A 20,448-nucleotide genomic window follows, 5' to 3' on the forward strand; every position below is an offset into this window, starting at 1 on the left:
CTATCTCTGCTAAACTTCCTGAAAATGGAGCCAAGCAAGTAGGAATGTGTTGACATTACAGACCTTACTCCAAGAAAAGACTAAAATTGCACTTAAGAACCCTCCAAGTCAGGAAAGCATTTAAGCTCAGGTATGACTTTATTTGCTTTAACCTGAATGGTAATCACACACTCAAGCACTCTTAGTGCGGCATGAGAAAAAGGTGATGCAGAATAACCTGCCCTGGGCACCCATCAGCCTTCACCAGCTTCACTCGGCCCCTGGCTGCAGTGCAGCATTGCCCTTCAGGAATTAAGCTCTGGTGGGCCACACCATGAAGCTCAGCTTTCTTGGGGCCCTCAAGCACTCACGGTGCATGAGCAGCACCTGCTGCAGTGACAGAAAGAGCTGGCACCAGGACCTGTCAGTCTTGCTGTTAGCATCTCACAAGGTTTTTTCCCTCTGGATTCATTTCAGTTGGGCCACATGGTCTGAAGGCCCATCAGGACCTGGAACTCATATAGGTGTGATGGTTGTTTAGTTTCACCCTAAAAACCCAGTTCATGTGCTTAAAGACTGCTCTGGGATATGAAAAACAGCACAGTGAGTGGCAGCAGGCAGGAGCCTGCCTTCAGAAGCACATTCCTGATAAAATGAAAACATTAACGTAGAAGCACCTCTAGCTCCTCACAGAGACACACACAGGCATGCATCTTCAGAGACCCTAAGCTCCACTCTTGCTTTGTATTTCCTTTTTGAGAGCCTCAAGTCCTACCTTAGGCATCTAAGACAGGTACTTGAGTGCGTCTCTGCTGTTTCCCATAATGCAGAACTGGTCAGAGGTGTGAGCCCAAAGTACTGACTCATAATTGTCTGAGATTAAACATTTTAAAATCAGCTTAAACTTTTTTTCAGACACTAAACTTTTTTGGAGACCAGACTATGCAAAGAAATGGAAAGTGCAATGCAAGGATTAGTATTTAATATTAATAAAATTACATTTTCCAAAAGATTTCTTGAAATTGCCATACCAGAATGAAAACTGGCCTTTCTTTTTGGCATAGGGAATACTGAAGGGTACTTAGACAATATGTAGCAAAGCTGCTGAATTTCTAAGGGCAGCAACTGTACATTCACAAGATCTTCAGCCTTTTTAGTATTTTGTTTCACGTAAGAAATATCTTAAGGCATTGAATAAACCAAATCACATTTAAAGTAATAGGCTGCAGTATTGACAACTACCTGCTTGTGTTTAATTGTCCACTTTGAAGTGTTCTGATAAAGTCTATGTGCACAAAGTAAATAAATGTATTTTTGTGGAATCAAGGACAACTGGAAAATAGTATTTTTCATGATTCTCATCTCAAAGCATATTGATACTCTATACTATTGGTTTGCATTCTTATGAATTCTAGTTTGAATAGACAAAGCTTCAAATTACTGGTTTTACATAACCCACTTACAACTAGTTTGTCTCCACAAACTTCTTGCTGTACTTAATTGACAAAATAAAATGGTCAACAGTTAAAAATATGCTGATTTTTATTTCAAAGGTGCCTTCATGCTACTGGAATGCAAAGCTCTTTTGAAAACTGGAATAGTATTTTTAAACAATGTAGATGATATTTATTCATTCATTGATGAAATCCAGAATAATGTGTATTCAAATAGGTAACACTTTCATAATAAAATGATGCTAACACTATAACCTAGCATATGTTTAGCTTTGTGGAGGTCAGATAATCTAAAATTTCCATCATAAAGCAAAGCAAATCAAACCAAATATATTTAGTTATACTTAAGAGTATATTTTTTTGGTATACTATGTAACATCACTTCAATAGGCACAGTACTATAAAGAATTTTTTTATTAAACTTATTTAAGAATATCATTACATAAAGAGAACAAATTACATTTTATGCTATGGGTTGGTTGGTTTGCTCTCTTTTGTTAAAGTATTTGCTTTCACTTGCATACAGAGTTTTAGCAAAAGCTGATAGCTCATTATAATTGTGTTTTTTCATTGTCACTGGGTTGTGTTGACTTACAAAATACCTGTATTCATTACATGTTACATGTGAAATGAGAGGCTGAAACATAAAGTCTGGGTTTTGACATATGCATATGAAGTTCACTATGCTTTAAATGGGAATCTCCTGTAGGTATTTAAATGAAAAACAGAGTCAGTTAATATGTTTGTAAATTATATTCTGCTATTTCAGGATTAGTTATAGCACAGAGTTTAAAATCTTCCTTCTTTGGTTCAAGACTGAATTTCTGACCAACTTTCTCTAAAAGGGCAAGCCGGGATAGAGAGTCACCTCTGAATATTCTGCGAGGTCGGTGCACAAACCCCTGCTGCGTTTACAAACCAACACTGACCTGCAGTCAAGGCTATGGCACTTTATGTTCTCACAACATCACTTTTATCTTCTTGAAAATAAAAGTACTAAGCCCCACCAGCTTAGTTCTTTGAAATAGAGGTTTAGAAAGACACACACACAAAAAAAAAAACAAAACCAAAAACAATTTACAGGCTAATGTTTGTCTCTTAAATGTTCATAGAATCATAGAAATGTTGCGTATTTAATGCCCAGTTACAAAAGTCTCATTGATGGACATAGCAGTTCTACAAACAGAATACTTTACAGCGATCTTTAGGATACCCTGATAGAGTCCCAAAAGTTCATGTCATTAGCTCAGTTCTGCACAAGAAGCTTTTTTAAAAATTATTGGGGGGGGCGGGGCTTTCATTTCATAGAATCCCTTAATCGACAGCAATTTACAACGACATACTTCCTGCTGGTTTGGGTAAATGTTTAAGCACATTAAACAACGTCCCTTAAACAACTCTCAGTTTCAGTGGCACAACCATGCACATTACATAAACAGTTGAAGGAAAAACCTTCAACTGACAGCTGATTAGTTTTAGATTCTGCCATCGCCAGCAGAGCATTTACTGACGTGTTGGCACATGCCAACACTGTGATAGCTGAATGCCACGGCAAATGCACTAAAAGGGAGAAGATGATTCGGGAGCACAGAGAAGGAGAACTGTCATTAACAGGTATCAGGATTCTGTTTTCAGCATTGTCAGTGCTCTGTCAAAATTCTGTGTTTCCGGTATATGCTTTCTTGACAAGGATAGTGCCTGAGTTACCATCGTTAAACCCTTCAGACTGTTGTACCTCTGGGTTCAAAGTATCTGGGGTTTGTACTCTCTCAGGAACAAACTTGAGACCCCATGGGCACCTACAGCAGTTTTTTGCGTGTTGTTCAGAGACCAGGATGTGACCCCTTATTTAGGGACAGTTCATACAAACACACAATGATGACTATGAAAATGTTGGATTTTGATGACACTTGAAGCATTTAACAGTTGGATTATGATGTCATTCCGTTGTATTTAGCATGGAAAATAAATGTGTAAACCTTGGAATCTGAAAGTGATAAAAGAGTCTCAGAAAATATATTTTCAGATTATTTGGAACTAGTATCAAGTAAGATCAAGGCAAAGATACTCTCACACACGTAAATCCAAATACCTCTAATGCAAATAAAAAAACCAGAGACATGATTTGCCCCTACAGTTCATTCATCTTTTGTCCCTGCCTTGCATTTTGAATTGTTCCCGTTCTGAAAAAGGTTTCCTCTGGCTTCACATTTGAAGTTTTAATTATCTTAATACATAGAAAGGGATGTGACAGAATTAGCCTTCCTGCTAAACCAGGCAGATGGTGTCCATAATCCTTACCAGCTATGTGCTTTTATAACAAGTCTAAGTGGATTAAAAAAAAAAAAAAAGTTTTGATTTCAATATAATAGACAGAAACCCCACAAAGTACTAGTTAAAATGTTACGCACATATTGGAGCTGCACTAACTGTTCTTCCTGTAGTTTTTTAGGTTCTCTTATCCCGTCTGGCAAAAAAATCCCCTCACCTTTTCTGTTGTTTCAGCTATATCCCATACATGCTCCCACCATTTTTCCATTCTCATTGATGTGTGAAATAGCACAAAATTAAATTATTTTGCAAAATGATATTTAAATGAAGCTATTCATTTTAAATTTACAACTCCCTCAGATTGCATGATTAAATGATACTCTGGAACTAGTATGTGGTCCAGAGTGATTTAATATTCTTAACATACAAAGACATTATGCATTCTGTCATCTATTCTTTACAGGTTATTTAATTTATTCCTGTCTTTTACTAACAATATTAAAAAAAAAATTATTAAGAATTCAAAGGGTGGACACATTTTTCAAGCATAATGTAGAATGTCTATTTTGTTGAGAGCCTGAGTGGAAGTTCTACTTACGTGAAATCAAGGTTAAACATGGAAACAATGTATTAGGTGGATTGTCTCTGAAACAAATTCAACAGCTAAGTCTTGCGAACAAAGACTATTAGATTTACAGAATTTAATTCTCGACAAAAAAAGGGGAGGAAGTAAATAGCAGACATGATATTTTATGTACTGGCACTTAATTTGTAATTAAAATTAAATTCGTATCACATTATTTTTACTTGAGAAGAGGGACTTACTCATGGAAAGGTGTTTTGCTTTTTGTGGCTTTTTTTTTTTAATGTATCAGTCCAATATGGCTATATCTTTGTTTTTGTTATTGTTAGACTAAAAGAACAAAATAGAAAAAGTAGTATGACTCCATGTATGGACACAAGTATGGATTTACAACAGTGTTTAAAGTGCTTTCTTATTTGAGGAGATACTTAAACAAATGCCTTTTCATGCTTATCTCCTTGTCACCATGTACTATATGCTTGTTGCTTGCTCTTACGTCATTTATAATATAATGATAGGGTATTAAGTTCATACTCAGATTTTAGTATATTGTCATAAAAAACATCTGAAAACAGGAAAATGACAATTCTATTTGTGTATTATTACAGCAATTTGAAAATTTTATTAAATACTGAAGTGCTTCATTTCGTCATTTACTCCTTTGCTTCCAGTGTTGCTTAAAGCACTATGTAAGTACAAATAGATCATACTAAAAGCACATCCATCCTATTCTGGGGTTTCAACTAGGATTATTTACTGATGTCTTGCAGAACAGAGATGAAGTTATGATTCCACGTGACCATTTATCTGCTGATGCTGCAAGACGTCTTGCCTCCAGGATTGGTTTCCACGTACATGGTTCACCAAAGGTCTACATCTTATGAATATTTATACATTTTTATGTCTTGTTGTTAAGTGGCAGTGCTGTAATGTGAGATGTCAAGTAGTATACTTTAATTTGCCAGTACCAGAAGTTGTGGGAGCAGCAGAAGCTGTGGCTTGACTGCCTACATACAAAGGGTCCAAACAAGCCACTTTGGCTGCAAAGAATGAGTGGATACAGTGAAGGACTGCAAACAGGTTGGAAAACTCCAGCTCCTGGAAGCGAAACAAAAAGATTAAACGTGAAACGAAAGAACACCTCACAAACATATATCCAGCAATGAACCGCTATTCAAAGAGCAGTAATTTTAATAGTTTGATGTAGTTCTGCTAATGTGCCTTACAATTCTCCATTATAGGGACCTAGACATTGAGCTATCCCCCTTCAGTAAATGCTTGTTTGGAGGCTAAGGCGGAACACATTTCTAAGTTCCCCCATAGAAATATGGGATCCTACCAGCTAAAAGGGAACGAAAATGGCACTACATAATATCTTGGAACACATTTCTGAGTTAAGTTCCCCCATAGAAATACGAGATCCTACCAGCTAAAGGGGAACGAAAATGGCACTACATAATATCTTTTTTGCCTCAGATTAATGCAAATCTGGCACTTTTGCAGGTTAATTTATATAGAAATTGAATGACTGCATCACAACAGCCTACACATCTCTGGACTACCACCATATACCCAATGTACCCACAAAGATCAATAACGTTGAGTTCCACATATGTTACATTTGTTCACCACGTCACCTCACACTAGTAGCTATTATCTTACCTATGCTGATTCTTTAACCAAAAAATAACACAACAACAATAATAAAAAAAAAAAAGACAGATTTTCAAAAGTGCTACTATCACACAGTGGTATTCTGGATCTGTTTTCATTGAGAAGTTTACTGTTATTGGACCAAAAAAAAGGAACAGACTCCATGTTTTAAACTTACTAGTAGTATTAGACAAAGTTGTTCTTTTTCTACTTTAATTTACATTTCTTTATAGCTCTTCAGCATGTGATAAGACTAGCTAGGACTGTTTTAGGCACCACTACAGAGGAAATAAATAAAAACATTATTTTTTAACATACATAAATTTGCTCCTTTGTATTTAATTGACTTTATATGAGCAACGTTTTTTAGGTTATCATCTTCAGTACGTGTTTTTGGAGTTGTCATTTAATCAATAAATATCTGTTGTATTTGAAAGTAAACACTGAGGTATTTGAATACATGTAACTGTAGGGATGGTGGTGCAGAGTTGCCATCTATCTGCTTTGATTCACTGCCTATACAGATTTCCTCACTGTAATATGAAGCCAGTAATAGATACCTGTGGTATATTCTATTTGTCTTTCTGTCCAGTTTTTCCAGGCTATGTAGTGCCGAGGGTCTAGGTTTTTTGTTTAGAAGAATATTGATAATATTGTAAATTCAACAAAAACTGCTAAATCTCTCAAAACTATACTAATCTGCAACTTTCTGCTTCTTGACATTTCCTGGAAGATATTGCTTCACTTAATTCATGGAGACGTTCACAAATCCCTCATGTATGAGGGGGAACAACTGCCTGCAAGCAGAAGGCTGCATATGCAGAGCATCCAGTGATCTATTGAACGGGTGGAGCTTTGTTCAGCTTTCTTACAACCCGAGCAGATGTCCTTCAGACATGCTCAGAAAGGAATTTATAACATCCTATGAGTTTCTTTAAATTCCCCTAACTACCGATTCTCAATAAAGAAGATGAAGTTTATGCCAAGTTTCACTAACTTGCCATCTGTGTCCATTTAAAAAAAATCTGATTAGAGACATTCTAATTTTTAAAGATTGGGAGAAGGGCAATTTTATCACTATGCCAAAGGTTTTTTTCTTCTGTCAATTTTCAAAATAAGAAAATTTATCATAGAATGGAAAACAATGGAAATTCAAAGATGAGGAAACAAGGGATTATGGAAACTATTTCAGAATAAGAACTGTCAGTCATTCAAATTAAGTTACTTTTCAGTTAACTCCTTTTTATTAATACAGTATTATTTGTCCTTCTGGTACTATAAAAACAAAACAGAAGCTTAAGATGAGAGAATAAATATTTAGTGGAACAGTGAAATATTCGTAGCATCAATTCCATGTGTTATCTGTAGAAAGACTACCTTTCTCCCTATGCCTCAACAGGATAAGCCTATTAAAACAAATATTACAGTCTGAGAATTGTTCAATTCAATTAGGTAACTCTGCTAGCTGAAAGTTCTTACTATCATAATTATGGCTACTGGACACTGAATTTTCACAGTGCATTAGTACAATTATTACCAACAGTTATCACAGGTGTTTCTGCAACAGTAACACATTGGGAAGATCCATTGCTCAATGGACCTTCACAGAAACTGGGTGAGGCAACAGAACAGCCTCTGAAAGTCCCATTAGATTATTGATAGTAATGACGCAATGCAGAAATTACCTTGACTGCAAAGATGAGCACTAAGAAGTCAGCAAATGCTAGATTATTGTTTGCCATCAAACGCTATTCCTATTTCAATGTAGACATGCATATTTAACTGGAAATTAAAGCAATGTGAAGCACCGTAGGCTGACTGGTATGTGGTGAGTACATACAGCCCTGACTAATGGCTGCAGCTCAATTCACAGGAGCCTGATTGATAGGAACAGGATCTATCTGGAACAACAATTTTCTGGCAGATTAGCCTAATCACAAGAATGCTTAATGAACAGATAAGAGCTGCGGACAGACAAAACATTCCCTCACTTCTGCTGAGAACTTGCACTTTTAGCTGCCCACGGATCTGCACTACTGCCAGTAGATGGAAGAGAACCCACAAGCTTTTGTGCACGTCTAGCCAGCCCTGGTTGTTTCCATATATGTCATCCTCTTGTCCAAATACACTTTCATCTAGGCAGGGTATTGTGTATTGCACACCGAGCTTCAGATAAAGTTTCAAATAAACAACCAGACAAACTCTGAGAAACCTGAAGAAATACACAGTGAAGCCATTAACGTTTCTATCAGTAGGGAAAAGCAAATGCTCTGAATCCCAAAGAAGCAAAGAAATACAATGTGAAGCCACATCTACTTGTCCATGAGCAAGTACACAATTTACCATTATTCCAATTTCCAGACTGCTGACTATACGCCTCACCTAAGACTCTACTCTCCTAGGAATATCAGTGTACCCTCTGGTCTTCAAATTGTCTTTCTAAGCTATCTCTTGACCAAGCTTTTCTCACTCTACATTGCTGTCATTAGGCTAGACATTCTGAGATTATTAATCTGAACATTCATAGTTCCTGCTAGGGAAGAAAGGTATGTGAGAAAGATGCAGCCATTGAGCATGGTCAGAAGTGTATGGGAATTCCATATACCTTTCACAGAGAACGTCTGGATTGAAAGGACAGAGACAGAAAGAGAAAATAGGAGGAGTGCCCTAGATGAAAAAAAGCCCAACTCTTATTGCATTATATTAATGATACAACTACACAAGCAATAAATCTGCAAAATCAAGCAATTGTAAATTTGTAAGTACTAGTGATATGGTTAGAGAAAAATCTTTTCTTTCATCCATGTATAAACTGCTGACATGAGAAGATATTTGTTCTTTCATCAAATGCGGTGTGACATGGTCTCTATATAGTAGCATACAATCTGATCTAAAATAGATCTTAAACAGATAATCCATGTGCAAGACATGGGGAAACTAAAAATTGAATCACACAAACCTAAACAGTTCAGAAATTTGAATTCAAAATGCTATCACTGTAATGGAGCAATCACTTTGTAAAAATCCTAAGGATGTATACTGAAAACCCATTTAAAGATGATATTCTAAATTTGAAGAGCACTATGACGCTCACAGAAAAACCCTCAAGGGTAAAATTAAGGATAATTTAAAATTATATTTTGGAGAATATATTTGAAATGAGCAGAAATGTCAGTCTGGAAAATGGTGCAAGCATCCGTCAAGACACCTTGCAACACTTGAGAGAGAGCATTTTGTTCACATTACAACAGCAGTAATGCAGACTATTTGTCTTATTTTAGATTAGATTTCTATACAAGATAATTCCAAGTACAAATGAATTGGTATTAAGCTGGTATTAATTAATTTATACGCATTAATGCTAAATCCTTGAAATTGCTGATACCATATTTCTGCCCTCTTCTGTTCTCCATATTCAAATAGGCAAAGAAAACTGACTGGATCTTCATCTTGATGTACTGATTTTTGTATTCACTTCAGTTTTGTAACACTCATCTTAGGGGTTCAGCTAGTCTGTGAACAAAAGCTAACCTGATGCAGCACCTGTGTGACCTCACTTGAGTTTTTCTGACAAAATTGCTGAGCTGTGAAAAAGCCCTGCAAGTTGAGAAAGGTGAAAGCACAGACCAAAGCGGAGCTTTGGAGTTATGCATATGTTTTACAAGGCACGGAAGAAATTACTGATTGGTGCGTTTAGTTACAAAATTCAAATGGCAATTACATGTAATAAGAAAAACAGTGCTGATTTTTATACACATTACATACTCCTATGTTTGGGAGTATATATATGTATCTTGAAACAGGGTCTCATCTAGATTTAAAATACTCTTCATTTTTGTCAGAAAAATATAAAGCAGTTTCTAATGCAGTGCTCCAATATTTAGCCAGGTAAAACTGAAGAGCACAGCACTCTGAGTTTATTACACTCCTGAGATTGTGTTAGCCTCTGGAAGCTGCTGTGATACTGGAGAGACACTGATGGACCATTAAAAAATAGGTAAATAGATAGGTAACTAAATAGCAAACCCTTTGTGTCTTATAGACAAGGAGAAAGCTTTGCCCTTCTGTGCTTGTTTTTTTTAACCCAACCCCAACAATTCAGTAAGAACAAAGAAGAGGGACACGTAGGCTCCACATTCTGTCAAGCCAACAGCTCTATTTTGTAGCTCTCAGTCCAAAAAAATTCTATCTGACTGTGCACACTTGTGCAATACCTCCTGCTGAGTGACAGCTGGGAAATAACCTACGGATTGGAATGTCTAAGGTGTATCCGTGATTAATGTTGCCCCTAAGTGGTTTTCTTCTCAGAAACCACTTAGACCTTGCCTTAGAGACCTTCAAAGCTAGGTGTTTGCATCCAGGCACCCTGCCATGGACCCATTGGTGTGACCTATGGTAATTACTGTTCAGATTTTTCAGACTGAAATTGCTTAAATCTACAAGGAAACACTTCTTCTATACTACATTATATATCTTTATAGTAACATGGTACTACTTACAGAGAAGACAAACAAAAACATCAGTACAAAGTCTCTACAGAAAAAAAGGCAGTCTTATAACAAAATTTGAGAGCATAATGCAAATGTTTAAATATCTTATATTATTTTCAAGCTGAAAAGAAGTATACCTGGTTAAACTGTAACTAAATCCATAGCACATGTTGTGTGTCTCAAAGCATGTCATTTTGAATTTTGTTAAGGCAGGCATGAAGCACACTGTAAAAAATTTTGACAGCATTATAAAAATATTAGTTATTCAGTGTCAGTGAAGGACTTTCTATCACTTAGGAATATAAAATCCAGCAGCAAGTGTTTCTCAAAAAAAACCCAACGCTGACTGAAGAACGGATATGGTTCTGCATTTTTTCTCAAAAAGTATTTTTCCTAGATTCTTCTAACATTAACAGTGACTTCTCTGTATATTCCACCAAAATACAGAGGAGATGCTGGACAATTTGAAGACACTATGACTAAAATTTAAAATGCTGCTGCATAATAATTTTTTTCCAAGCAATGTCTATCTACAAGTCTGAACGTATTTCTAGAATAATAACAAATTTATCTAAATTTTGGATCAAAATTCAATAGCTAAGCACTCTGACATTCTTAATTCCCTAGATAATGAATAAGTGTTCTAAAGCTAAAGGATATTATCGCATAAACACGACATGACATGATCACACACACCTAAGATAGCATGAGATACACAAAACGTGCAGCATTATAAATGAAGAAAGACAGGAAGCATTTGGATTTGGTAACTACTGTTTTTACAGAAAGGAATTATATAGAATCATAGAATCATTTAGGTTGGACAAGACCTTTAAGATCATCGAATCCAACCATAAACCTTGCACTGCCAAGCACGCCACTAAACAATGTCACTAAGCACAACACCTACACGCATTTTAACTACACCTACACGTCTTTTAAATACCTCCAGGGATGGAGACTCCACCATGTCCCTGGGCAGCCTGTTCCAAGGCTTGACAACCCTTTTGGTGAAGAAATTTTTCCTAATATCCAATCTAAACCTCCCCTGGTGCAACTTGAGGCCATTTCCTCTTGTTCTATTGCTTGTCACTTGGGAGAAGAGACCGACCCCCACCTGGCTACACCCTCCTTTCAGGTAGTTGTAGAGAGCGATCAGGTCTCCCCTCAGCCTCCTCTTCTCCAGACCGAACCCCCCCAGCTCCCTCAGCCGCTCCCCATCAGACTTGTGCTCCAGACCCTTCCCCACCTTGTTGCCCTTCTCTGGACTCGCTCCAGCACCTCAAGGTCTGTCTTGTGGTGAGGGGCCCAAAACCGAACACAGCACTCGAGGTGCGGCCTCACCAGTGCCCAGTACAGGGGGACCATCACTGCCCTGGTCCTGCTGGCCACACTATTGCTGATACAGGCCAGGATGCTGTTGGCCTTCTTGGCCACCTGGGCACAGTGCTGGCTCATGTTCAGCTGGCTGTCGAGTATGATGAAAGCAATATTATTTAAAAAAAAATAAACAACAAACCCCTCTATGGCCAGACCAGCTCACATTTGCAGGGAGTAACAGAATTACAGTGCATTAAATACATTAACACATTCTGTCAGTGCCATAGCTGAAACTCAGAGATGGAGGAAAACAGACCTTGGAGGCAAGAAAAGCAGGAGTCTCAGATCAAGCATGCATACGGCATAGCAGGTTCTGCATAGACTGCGTTAGTGTTAACGATGAAGGGGAAAAAAGCACTTTCAGTTCTAGTGACTGTCTTAAGCTGTATCGAAGTGACCCGCATGCCCTGCTTCCACATTGCTGCTTGGGAATGCAGAAAGTGAAGAGCCCTAATAAGTTGGGGCAATGGCTCCTCAGATTTTTGGGTTTGTTCTCATCTGTGAGCTCTCATTTTGTGGTATTCTGATTATTTCCAGTGTAATATAACTGGCAAAAAATTACCTTTACGTAAAGAAATTGTTATGCTGTTCTTCCCCTTACAACAGTGGATCTCCAGCCCACCAGAAGCACAGAGCTGGATTTAACAGGTGATGATAGCTGTGGCCATGAATATTCATCACAACCTTTAACAGATGTTTTACAAAATTCCCATCATCTGATTCCAAATTAAGCCTGCATACAGTATGCATGAAACCTGGCATTACAAGCATTTCTGAAAATCTGATTAACATTTCCTAATGACTCAAGAGTTCCCCAAATAGCTACACCTCTAATTCTGTAACGCTAGTAAAGTCCAAAAAATAGAGATTAGATTGTTCCACCTCTTCTCATGCTGAATAGTGCTTTAAATCCATGAAAAGCTTAAAGAATACTGAACGTGTCTATCCACAGAATTTTAAACCAACCAAAGTTGAAAAAATATGACCCAAGATTCTTCACATTCATTTTACAGCCCCATTTATCTCTATTTCTTAGACTAAGCAATATACTTCCTAAGTAAACAAACTGGAATGAGTAGAAGTGCTCACTACAAATGCTGTAGCACCTCCCAAAGACAACATAATCTGACTTTTTTGATCATGATATAATTGGTTAACAATTATAAGGAATTACAAACAATTATAATTGGTAAACCTTCATAAGGAAGAAGGTAAAATTTCTACTTTGATAGAAGGTAGAAAGATGAAATTTCATAGAAATAAAGCTCTATTCAGTTTGAGTGGGAATAAAAGTACCAGGATATCTCAAAGCCTTGTAAAGTGATTCACATGACAGATTTAACTTAAAACATTAAAACATTTTGATGAAAACTATTTTTTTCTTCAAAATCTAGATTTCATACTTTGTTTTGAAATTTTTTTTTGTTTGAGTATTAAAAATATATTCTAGTTTTCTGAAAAAAAAAGAAATACTGTCCCATTCTTGGATTCCTATGGAATTTCTTTAGTCCTAAACTCATGTGTTAATATAACAACAATATCAGATGGATATTAGAAAAATAATGATGAGTTTCATCCTTCAGCTATACATAGGAGCATGATAAAAGCTTCCAATTATTTGCGTAAGAGAAAATCACCCTCACGACACTAGGTTAGTAACTTATGTTTTCTTATTTGAGATTAAAAGAAATTCTGTAATATTAAAAAAATTTCTGATGGAAATCAGACGTAAGAATTTATTTATCTTTGACATGTAGTAGAACATAAAGATATAAAAGTCATTGTCGTTGATTTAATGGGAGCTTTTACATACCTTTATTGTATCGAGTACAACATTTAAAATCAAGTAAATAGCTGTTAGGTAGTAATTCATTAATACCAAACATAGACATGCAGGAAGGAAAAATAGCTGCTTAATGTAGCTATTTGCATTTAAACTCATAACTGCCCCTGATACAATGCGTTTTTTCTTTACATACTTTCGTATGCTGTGCATATTTAGCCCTTTGAGACAACAATTTATTTAACCATTTCCTTTTGCTCATGGAACCGTATTGTTACCACATTCATTCAGCAATTTTCTCTTTGACACGGTCAGGAAAAATGGTATAGCAAATGCTTCAAAAGCAAGGCTTAAAGATGAATAGTCTATAGGTTTACACAAAAACTGAGATTCTAGCGAAAAAGACCTTCGATTCAGACTCTAAGGCAGCTTCAGTTATCAAAGATCCTGGGAGATCACTTCTCCTCACACACATTAGGACAGTAAATGCCCTGCTGTCAAAAGACCTAAATCAAACTAAGCATCAATCTCTCAGGGTTATTGTTCTCATAAATTAACTCTGGAATCAAAGGCACAACTGAAAATGCAACTTTTCTGATTTTGAATTAGACACAGACACAAAGCTTCAGCCTTGTAAGAGAATACGTAAGGGAATGCACACTTTTTTTTTTTCTCTAGGAAATAAAACCAGATTTTAGACCTTTGCTGGGTTTTGTCCCCAGGTTGACTTAACGATATATTTTGCACCATTTCTTCACGATATGAGTACAGGGTGAAAAACAGGGTATTCAAACTGCCAGCCAGCTTTATCAAAATGATAAAGAGGAGAGCTTGCAAATGTGCCTAAACCTATATATAGCAAGTCCTGGGTTTTATTATTTTTTAATGTAATTACACCTTTCAAAAGAGCAAAAATCCAAGCAATTGATTCAGTTTTCTTGTCTTGGAATTTCTTTGGTTTTCTTTGCATTCTTTGACTTTCTGCATTAATCTAATATTTCTAAGTAATTTCGTTTAATTTACTCCTCCATTCTCCTAGCTGCTTTGATAACTGTTTTTAATATACATTGCCTTTATAAAACAAACAATGTATTGTTTTTACCTTTGCTTCAATTTGTTTAGTATCTTGGTTTTGGAACAAAAATTTGATTTTGCTCTTCCCGTCATCTGAAGAACCTTTGAGCTGGGAAAACTTGTACCTCCAAAGTACAGCCTAGAGAAAAAAAAAAAAAAATAAAAAAACATACATAAGCAAGTCAGTGCAGTTATAATTGAAAATTGTATCAGAAATAGCCGATCTCCTTGCAAGAGAATTTTTAACCCCTCTATGGTACATAATTAAATTAATGCAGTGTTCTGTGGTTTGATGTCTCTTTGATCATATGGACGTATTATACTTTGGCAGTGTCTGATTCAGATACCTCAGACTGCATTTGTGAAATTTACTCTGAAATTCCCTTATCTATATTTAATCCTGACTAAACAAAAAAGAGAGGGTTAGTAAATTCAGTGTCATGCCAAAAAACAGAGACTTTTTTCCACTGATGATCTGTGGATTCCCTACTCCATCTGAAGTGATAACCTGTCATAGAAGTGCTCTTTTTTCTTTCCACATTAAAAAATATAGTTGTATTAATATAAAGGGCATATCAAATTAAAAACAAATATCTATTTTTAATTGATAAAATAACAAAAAGAAAACCTGTAATGAGAACTTTTGAGTTTACTTATGAGAGCTCTAATCAGGAATTTGAGCAGATTATTAATTCTAAGCATATCAGTGGCCTTTCAGGTAATTATATTATGAATTACATTGTGTCATGTTGAAAAAAACCCACAGATTGCTCTACAGAATAAACATGCAATTAATAAAATTTACAGCTGGCTAGAAAAAAAATTTTTTTTTTTAATATCTAATGTGGATTTATATAGAAAAAAATACATTTCAAACTACTTTGCTTAAAAGTGCAAAAGAGCTATTTTTTATTGTTAATCTTTTCAGCCTCATTTAAAGGTACACCCCCCCAATATTTTGAAGCACTAACATTTTTCATTGTGATTTCAGTAGTATTTCAGATAATTATGAGGTCATCCTCACTCACATTGTTCTGTTACTTTGAGGAGACACTAATTTCACATGCATCAGACAACACAAACTTAAGGCAAGAAGTGCTGTTCCATGTTCTTTTGTCTAAGGGTTTGTAAATTACTTCCTCTCAGTGGCACAGGATGCCACTTCCATCTGTGTCCTTTGTCTATATCTATGAACAATTTAGCATCTACTTGAAATTAAACAGAATATGAGTGAGGTCAAATTTTTAACTGTTCTAAATCTACGCAGGTCCCTTTGCTTCAGGACGTGTTGATCTCTATGTTCATGACTGGCAAAAATCTCTAACTCGCAGCAAGCTAAATAAAGTTAGCTGTGTTTGTCTTCGTAACTTGAAGAGGAAAAACATCAAAAGGACAGTATCTTAACTGTGCACAGTACAGTACACAAAGCACATGCTGGAATTATTTTCCCCAAAATTTTCTCTCTATATTTGCCCTTTCCAGATAAAAACCCCTAATCTCAGCACCACTTTCATTCCCCATGTGTATGTGACAGGTGGGCTCCCACCTACCATAAACAGAGTTAAGGACATTCTGTTTCAGATAAACTAGAGGAATTTGACAATTTATGTGAAACTCTATCATATTTGTTTCAAATACTGTCCTCTTGAGCCCACTAATCTGTGCTACAGAAAATAGAATAGCTTCCCTCATCTCTAAGTGTGTGCAATTCCTTTCACCTTGTTTGATCAATGATATTTACTTATGTCCTGTAGAGGTGAGTTAAAAAAACCAAACCAACACAGTATACCATTCAGATGGCCATACTTTCTACCTACATTGTAAACTCCTTTTTTTTACAGACCTATGTAGCTCAACAAATCTTGTCAGAAGATCAAGACCATTACCTTTCTGCAGGAACAGCAAATCTATTTAAGCATGTCATTTCCTAGATGAGAAACGTAAAGGGCATTGATGGTCTCTTTATCTCAGGAGAACAACAATCAAAGAAACAAGCCATCATCTTTCTCATCTCTGGTGATATATGGGGAGGTCAGGAGTGAGGTGCAGTAGTAACAAGGACCCTTAGACAGGCAGGAAAAATCCCAAGGTACCTGGCCTTATTCCCAATCAGATTAAGTTTGAGTGAAGATGAAGGATGTACAGAACTGCAGTGGTTCAGCATTTCCCATGCAGTTTTGCCACTCACTTCTTTCTCACTCAGAGGAAAGTGAATGACAGTCACACCAAACCATAGGCATGATTCAAGCACACGCTTCAGTTTATGAGTAACATCGGTTTTGGAGAGGCCTACTTAGCAATGTCTCTTACTTAAGTACATTGCAAAATCAGGTCTATAGCGTGGAGGGGACGAAATCCTTCTTGAGACTAATCCCAACAAGACTGCGCTTCTTTCATCAGGATATCAAAACAAGTTCCTAGAACTGACAGTTCAACAGCATACTTTGCAGAGACTATTAAACACTCTTTGTCTAAAGTGTAAAGAATAAAAATACCATTGACAATGTATGAAATGATTCCCAAATGAAAGAACTATCTGTTTCTTTTGAGTGAACTGCAACGAATTGCACATATTTTTTCCCAAAGATGTCCACATGAAGGACGGTTCTTTTTGCAAAAATAAGAGTGGGGAAATGTGACGAGTTTTAAGTTATTAAGTCAGGAATACAAAGTATTTCAAACATTCAAGCTAGCCATGCCGGCTAATTCTTTTGTTCTAGAGAATTTCTGAATAACAGTTCCTTCATCCTGGCTTGAAGTGGGATGAATACTTGTTCACTCTGACACACTCTGGATGTGTCTACACCTCGATGTACCACACTGCATGAGAAGTGTAACAACTAGCTTAAACTAGATGTCCAAATTCTAGATAGCTAAAATTGGGTGAATTAGTTAAGCATATGCCTAGTAAGACCCATTTCATTCCTTGTCTCCTACCAAAGATGCTGAAGTCCTGCCCCGTGTAGCCAGAATTGCATGTTTTGCATGTGTAGCAGATGTACAAGATGATGCAGAACGCTGTGACCAGCAGTCAGATCACTCTCCTAAAATACAGTACCTTGGGGATCCCGGGCTTATGCCCTCTTGCGGTTTCACATGTTCTGGGTGGGTTTATTTTTCTTTTCATTTTCATTATTGCAAAATGCACAAGCAGTGATCAGGGACCAGACCTATCCTTTTTCAATGACTACCTCATAGTGCCAGAGTAGGAAGGAGAAGCAAGACCTACTCACCGAAGCACCCAGTTTCAGAGAGATGTGTAGTTACAGCAGTGACATAAACATGTGAGAGACAGAGTTTCACATGTTGTTACCTTTCACGTTCCTATGGGCTGACTTCAGTGCCACAGTGCTCACTCTGGTGACTGTTCTGAATTCTAATTTTAAAGGCTAACTCTCCTGCATTAGGCATAGGCACCCTTGGGGATACCGATCTATACCATTGTCAAAGACAAGGGAATGATGTTTTCCATGTTTTTGAGCATCACAGTTCCTCAGTTTCACATGTTGTTACCTTTTACGTTCCTATGGGCTGACTTCAGTGCCACAGTGCTCACTCTGGTGACTGTTCTGAATTCTAATTTTAAAGGCTAACTCTCCTGCATTAGGCATAGGCACCCTTGGGGATACCGATCTATACCATTGTCAAAGACAAGGGAATGATGTTTTCCATGTTTTTGAGCATCACAGTTCCTCAGAACCTTTTGCTGAATGTTTGCCTCAGAGTTAACATAGGTTGGTATAATTTTGTACAAATATAGATATGTTTGTGTACAGATTGACGTCCAAGCAATAAGTACATTTGTAAAACATGTTGCCTTTTTCACAAATTGCCAAAAAACTAAAAGTGTGTCATACAAATTATTCCTAAATCAGGTTTTGTGATTTATAAAATACAAGCAGAAGTACTTACTGGTTTGAAGGTGCAGTGTTACTGAGCTCAACACTCTGTAATACATTCTGATAGGGCTTGTTTTAGTTAATAAAGCAGGCTGTTCTCTTCAAGTGCTTTCCTCGTATAATCCTCAGTAACTATGTGTAACCTGCATCACTGAGAATATTTTACAGGACTATATACAGCATTTTTAGGAAGCAGTAAATTTTTGTTTACCCTAAAATAGATTTGACAGGTGGACCAGGTGGCAGTTACTTTTAAGCATAAATTGCAACCAAATGCAAAAAGATTCTGTGGTAGATGCTGGCATCAGCTACTTGTGAGGACCCTGAGACACTTCTCAAGTTGAGGCACACAACCTTACCATGCCTTCACGGAAGATCAAGATGAGAACTCCGTATGCACTACTTATTGCCTTTAAAAGCGAACTCTCAGTCATGAGTAGTGACAGAACTTGTGAATAACAGCAAGAAGTCCAATTTAGAAACTGAAAATACCACCAGCTTCGCAATTTGCATACATCCAGTGTGGTCATGGAAAATCTGACACAGTTAATCCATGTTTTGAAAAATGCACTCTAAGAAGACAATCTCATTGAACAAATACTGTATGTATCATGCATAATGTTGAAAACAACCAGTAAAATATAAATCCTTTTCCCAATTATTATTCATAGATCACTTAGGCTGCTTTTTACATTTTATACCATTTAATAAAATTAACTTCAAAGAATACCAGAATGCAATGCAAACAAATAAACAGTGCAGACAAGCTGACAAATTAGATTTAAGACTTCTCTTGAGATGCTATTAAATTATTGTAATAAGAAATCACCAAAAAGCTAATCCTGTCTTCATTGAAATTAATAGGATTTTTTTCCTTTGACATATCTGGGACCAAGATTCTCCACCAATACTTTTTAATGAGAAATATTTTATTTATAAGTAATCATCTAGGACTCATTTGTTCTAGTCTTTGTAACCAAATTACTGCCTATTATCTTCTGCTAGTGTTATTTTGCTATAATTACCCAAGGATGCTCTCTGCCTGCATATTTCTATTTTATAGATGGGACATAAATGCAATACATAAATGGCACATGGAAGAAGAGCTATTGACTTCAGTACCTGTAATACTTTGCTGATGCTCCCCAAAGCCAGACAGATGAAGAAAGTTATATAGCTTCTATTCTTAGTACTAGTGCTAAATCTAGAACACGTTTCTAAGGAACCTTAGAAAATATTTTCACATTCATATCATACGTCAGTTTGCTACTCATTCCCATAATTTCAGAATCCTGGACTAAACTGCATACAATTTTTATGAGACGTCATCAAACAAAATCACTTCCCATCTAGATAATGGTATCAGACAAGTGGGAATGCATCATAATTATCTCCGTTTAGGGTATGACTGGCAGCATTGGTTAGGGTTTTTGTTTTGGGTTAAGGAGCTTGATTTACCCCAAACAGAGACTAGATTACCAAACAAACAGAATAAGTGTCTCTGTATTTTTACTTACCATACGCAATGCATACAGATAGGAGTGTCTGACTAGTCCACGGCTCTGTGATAGCTATATGATTTAGCACGGTTATACAGGGCATTTTGCATTGGCACTAGGAAAGAAAAGCTGTGTTTTGTCAACATGTGAGTCTCCAACCAGAACAGAATTGATTTGTGTCCTATGGCTTCAGTGATGCACTACTTTCAATTTATTATTAAACAGCCTTGCACCTTCTATATTAGATTATGCACTGTGGACCAATTCTGTTCTTGCAAAAAGACCATTTATACTTAACGAACTTGTGAAACAGCATTTGCACCATGTATGGCAACAGCATCATTCCATCTGCCAGTGCACATCACCAGATACAGGCTTTCCCT

The 20,448-nt window shown here is 36.6% G+C and overlaps 1 protein-coding gene across 1 annotated transcript in view; it reads right to left on the reverse strand.

The window, feature by feature from the left end:
• Nucleotides 1–5,226: 5,226 nt before the first annotated feature.
• The window catches only part of LOC104167196 (gamma-1-syntrophin-like), a gene marked incomplete at its 5' end in the record, with an annotated part of 48,124 nt that continues 32,902 nt past the window's right edge, over nt 5,227–20,448 (reverse strand). Inside the window, 2 exons of the mRNA XM_009707383.1 lie at nt 5,227–5,385; nt 14,696–14,806. Coding sequence (XP_009705685.1) covers nt 5,227–5,385; nt 14,696–14,806 — 270 coding nt within the window. The remainder of the gene's footprint in view (nt 5,386–14,695; nt 14,807–20,448) is intronic.

The sequence above is a fragment of the Cariama cristata genome, unplaced genomic scaffold, assembly GCF_000690535.1.
Source record: "Cariama cristata isolate BGI_N322 unplaced genomic scaffold, ASM69053v1 scaffold2729, whole genome shotgun sequence".
NCBI lineage: Eukaryota > Metazoa > Chordata > Aves > Cariamiformes > Cariamidae > Cariama > Cariama cristata.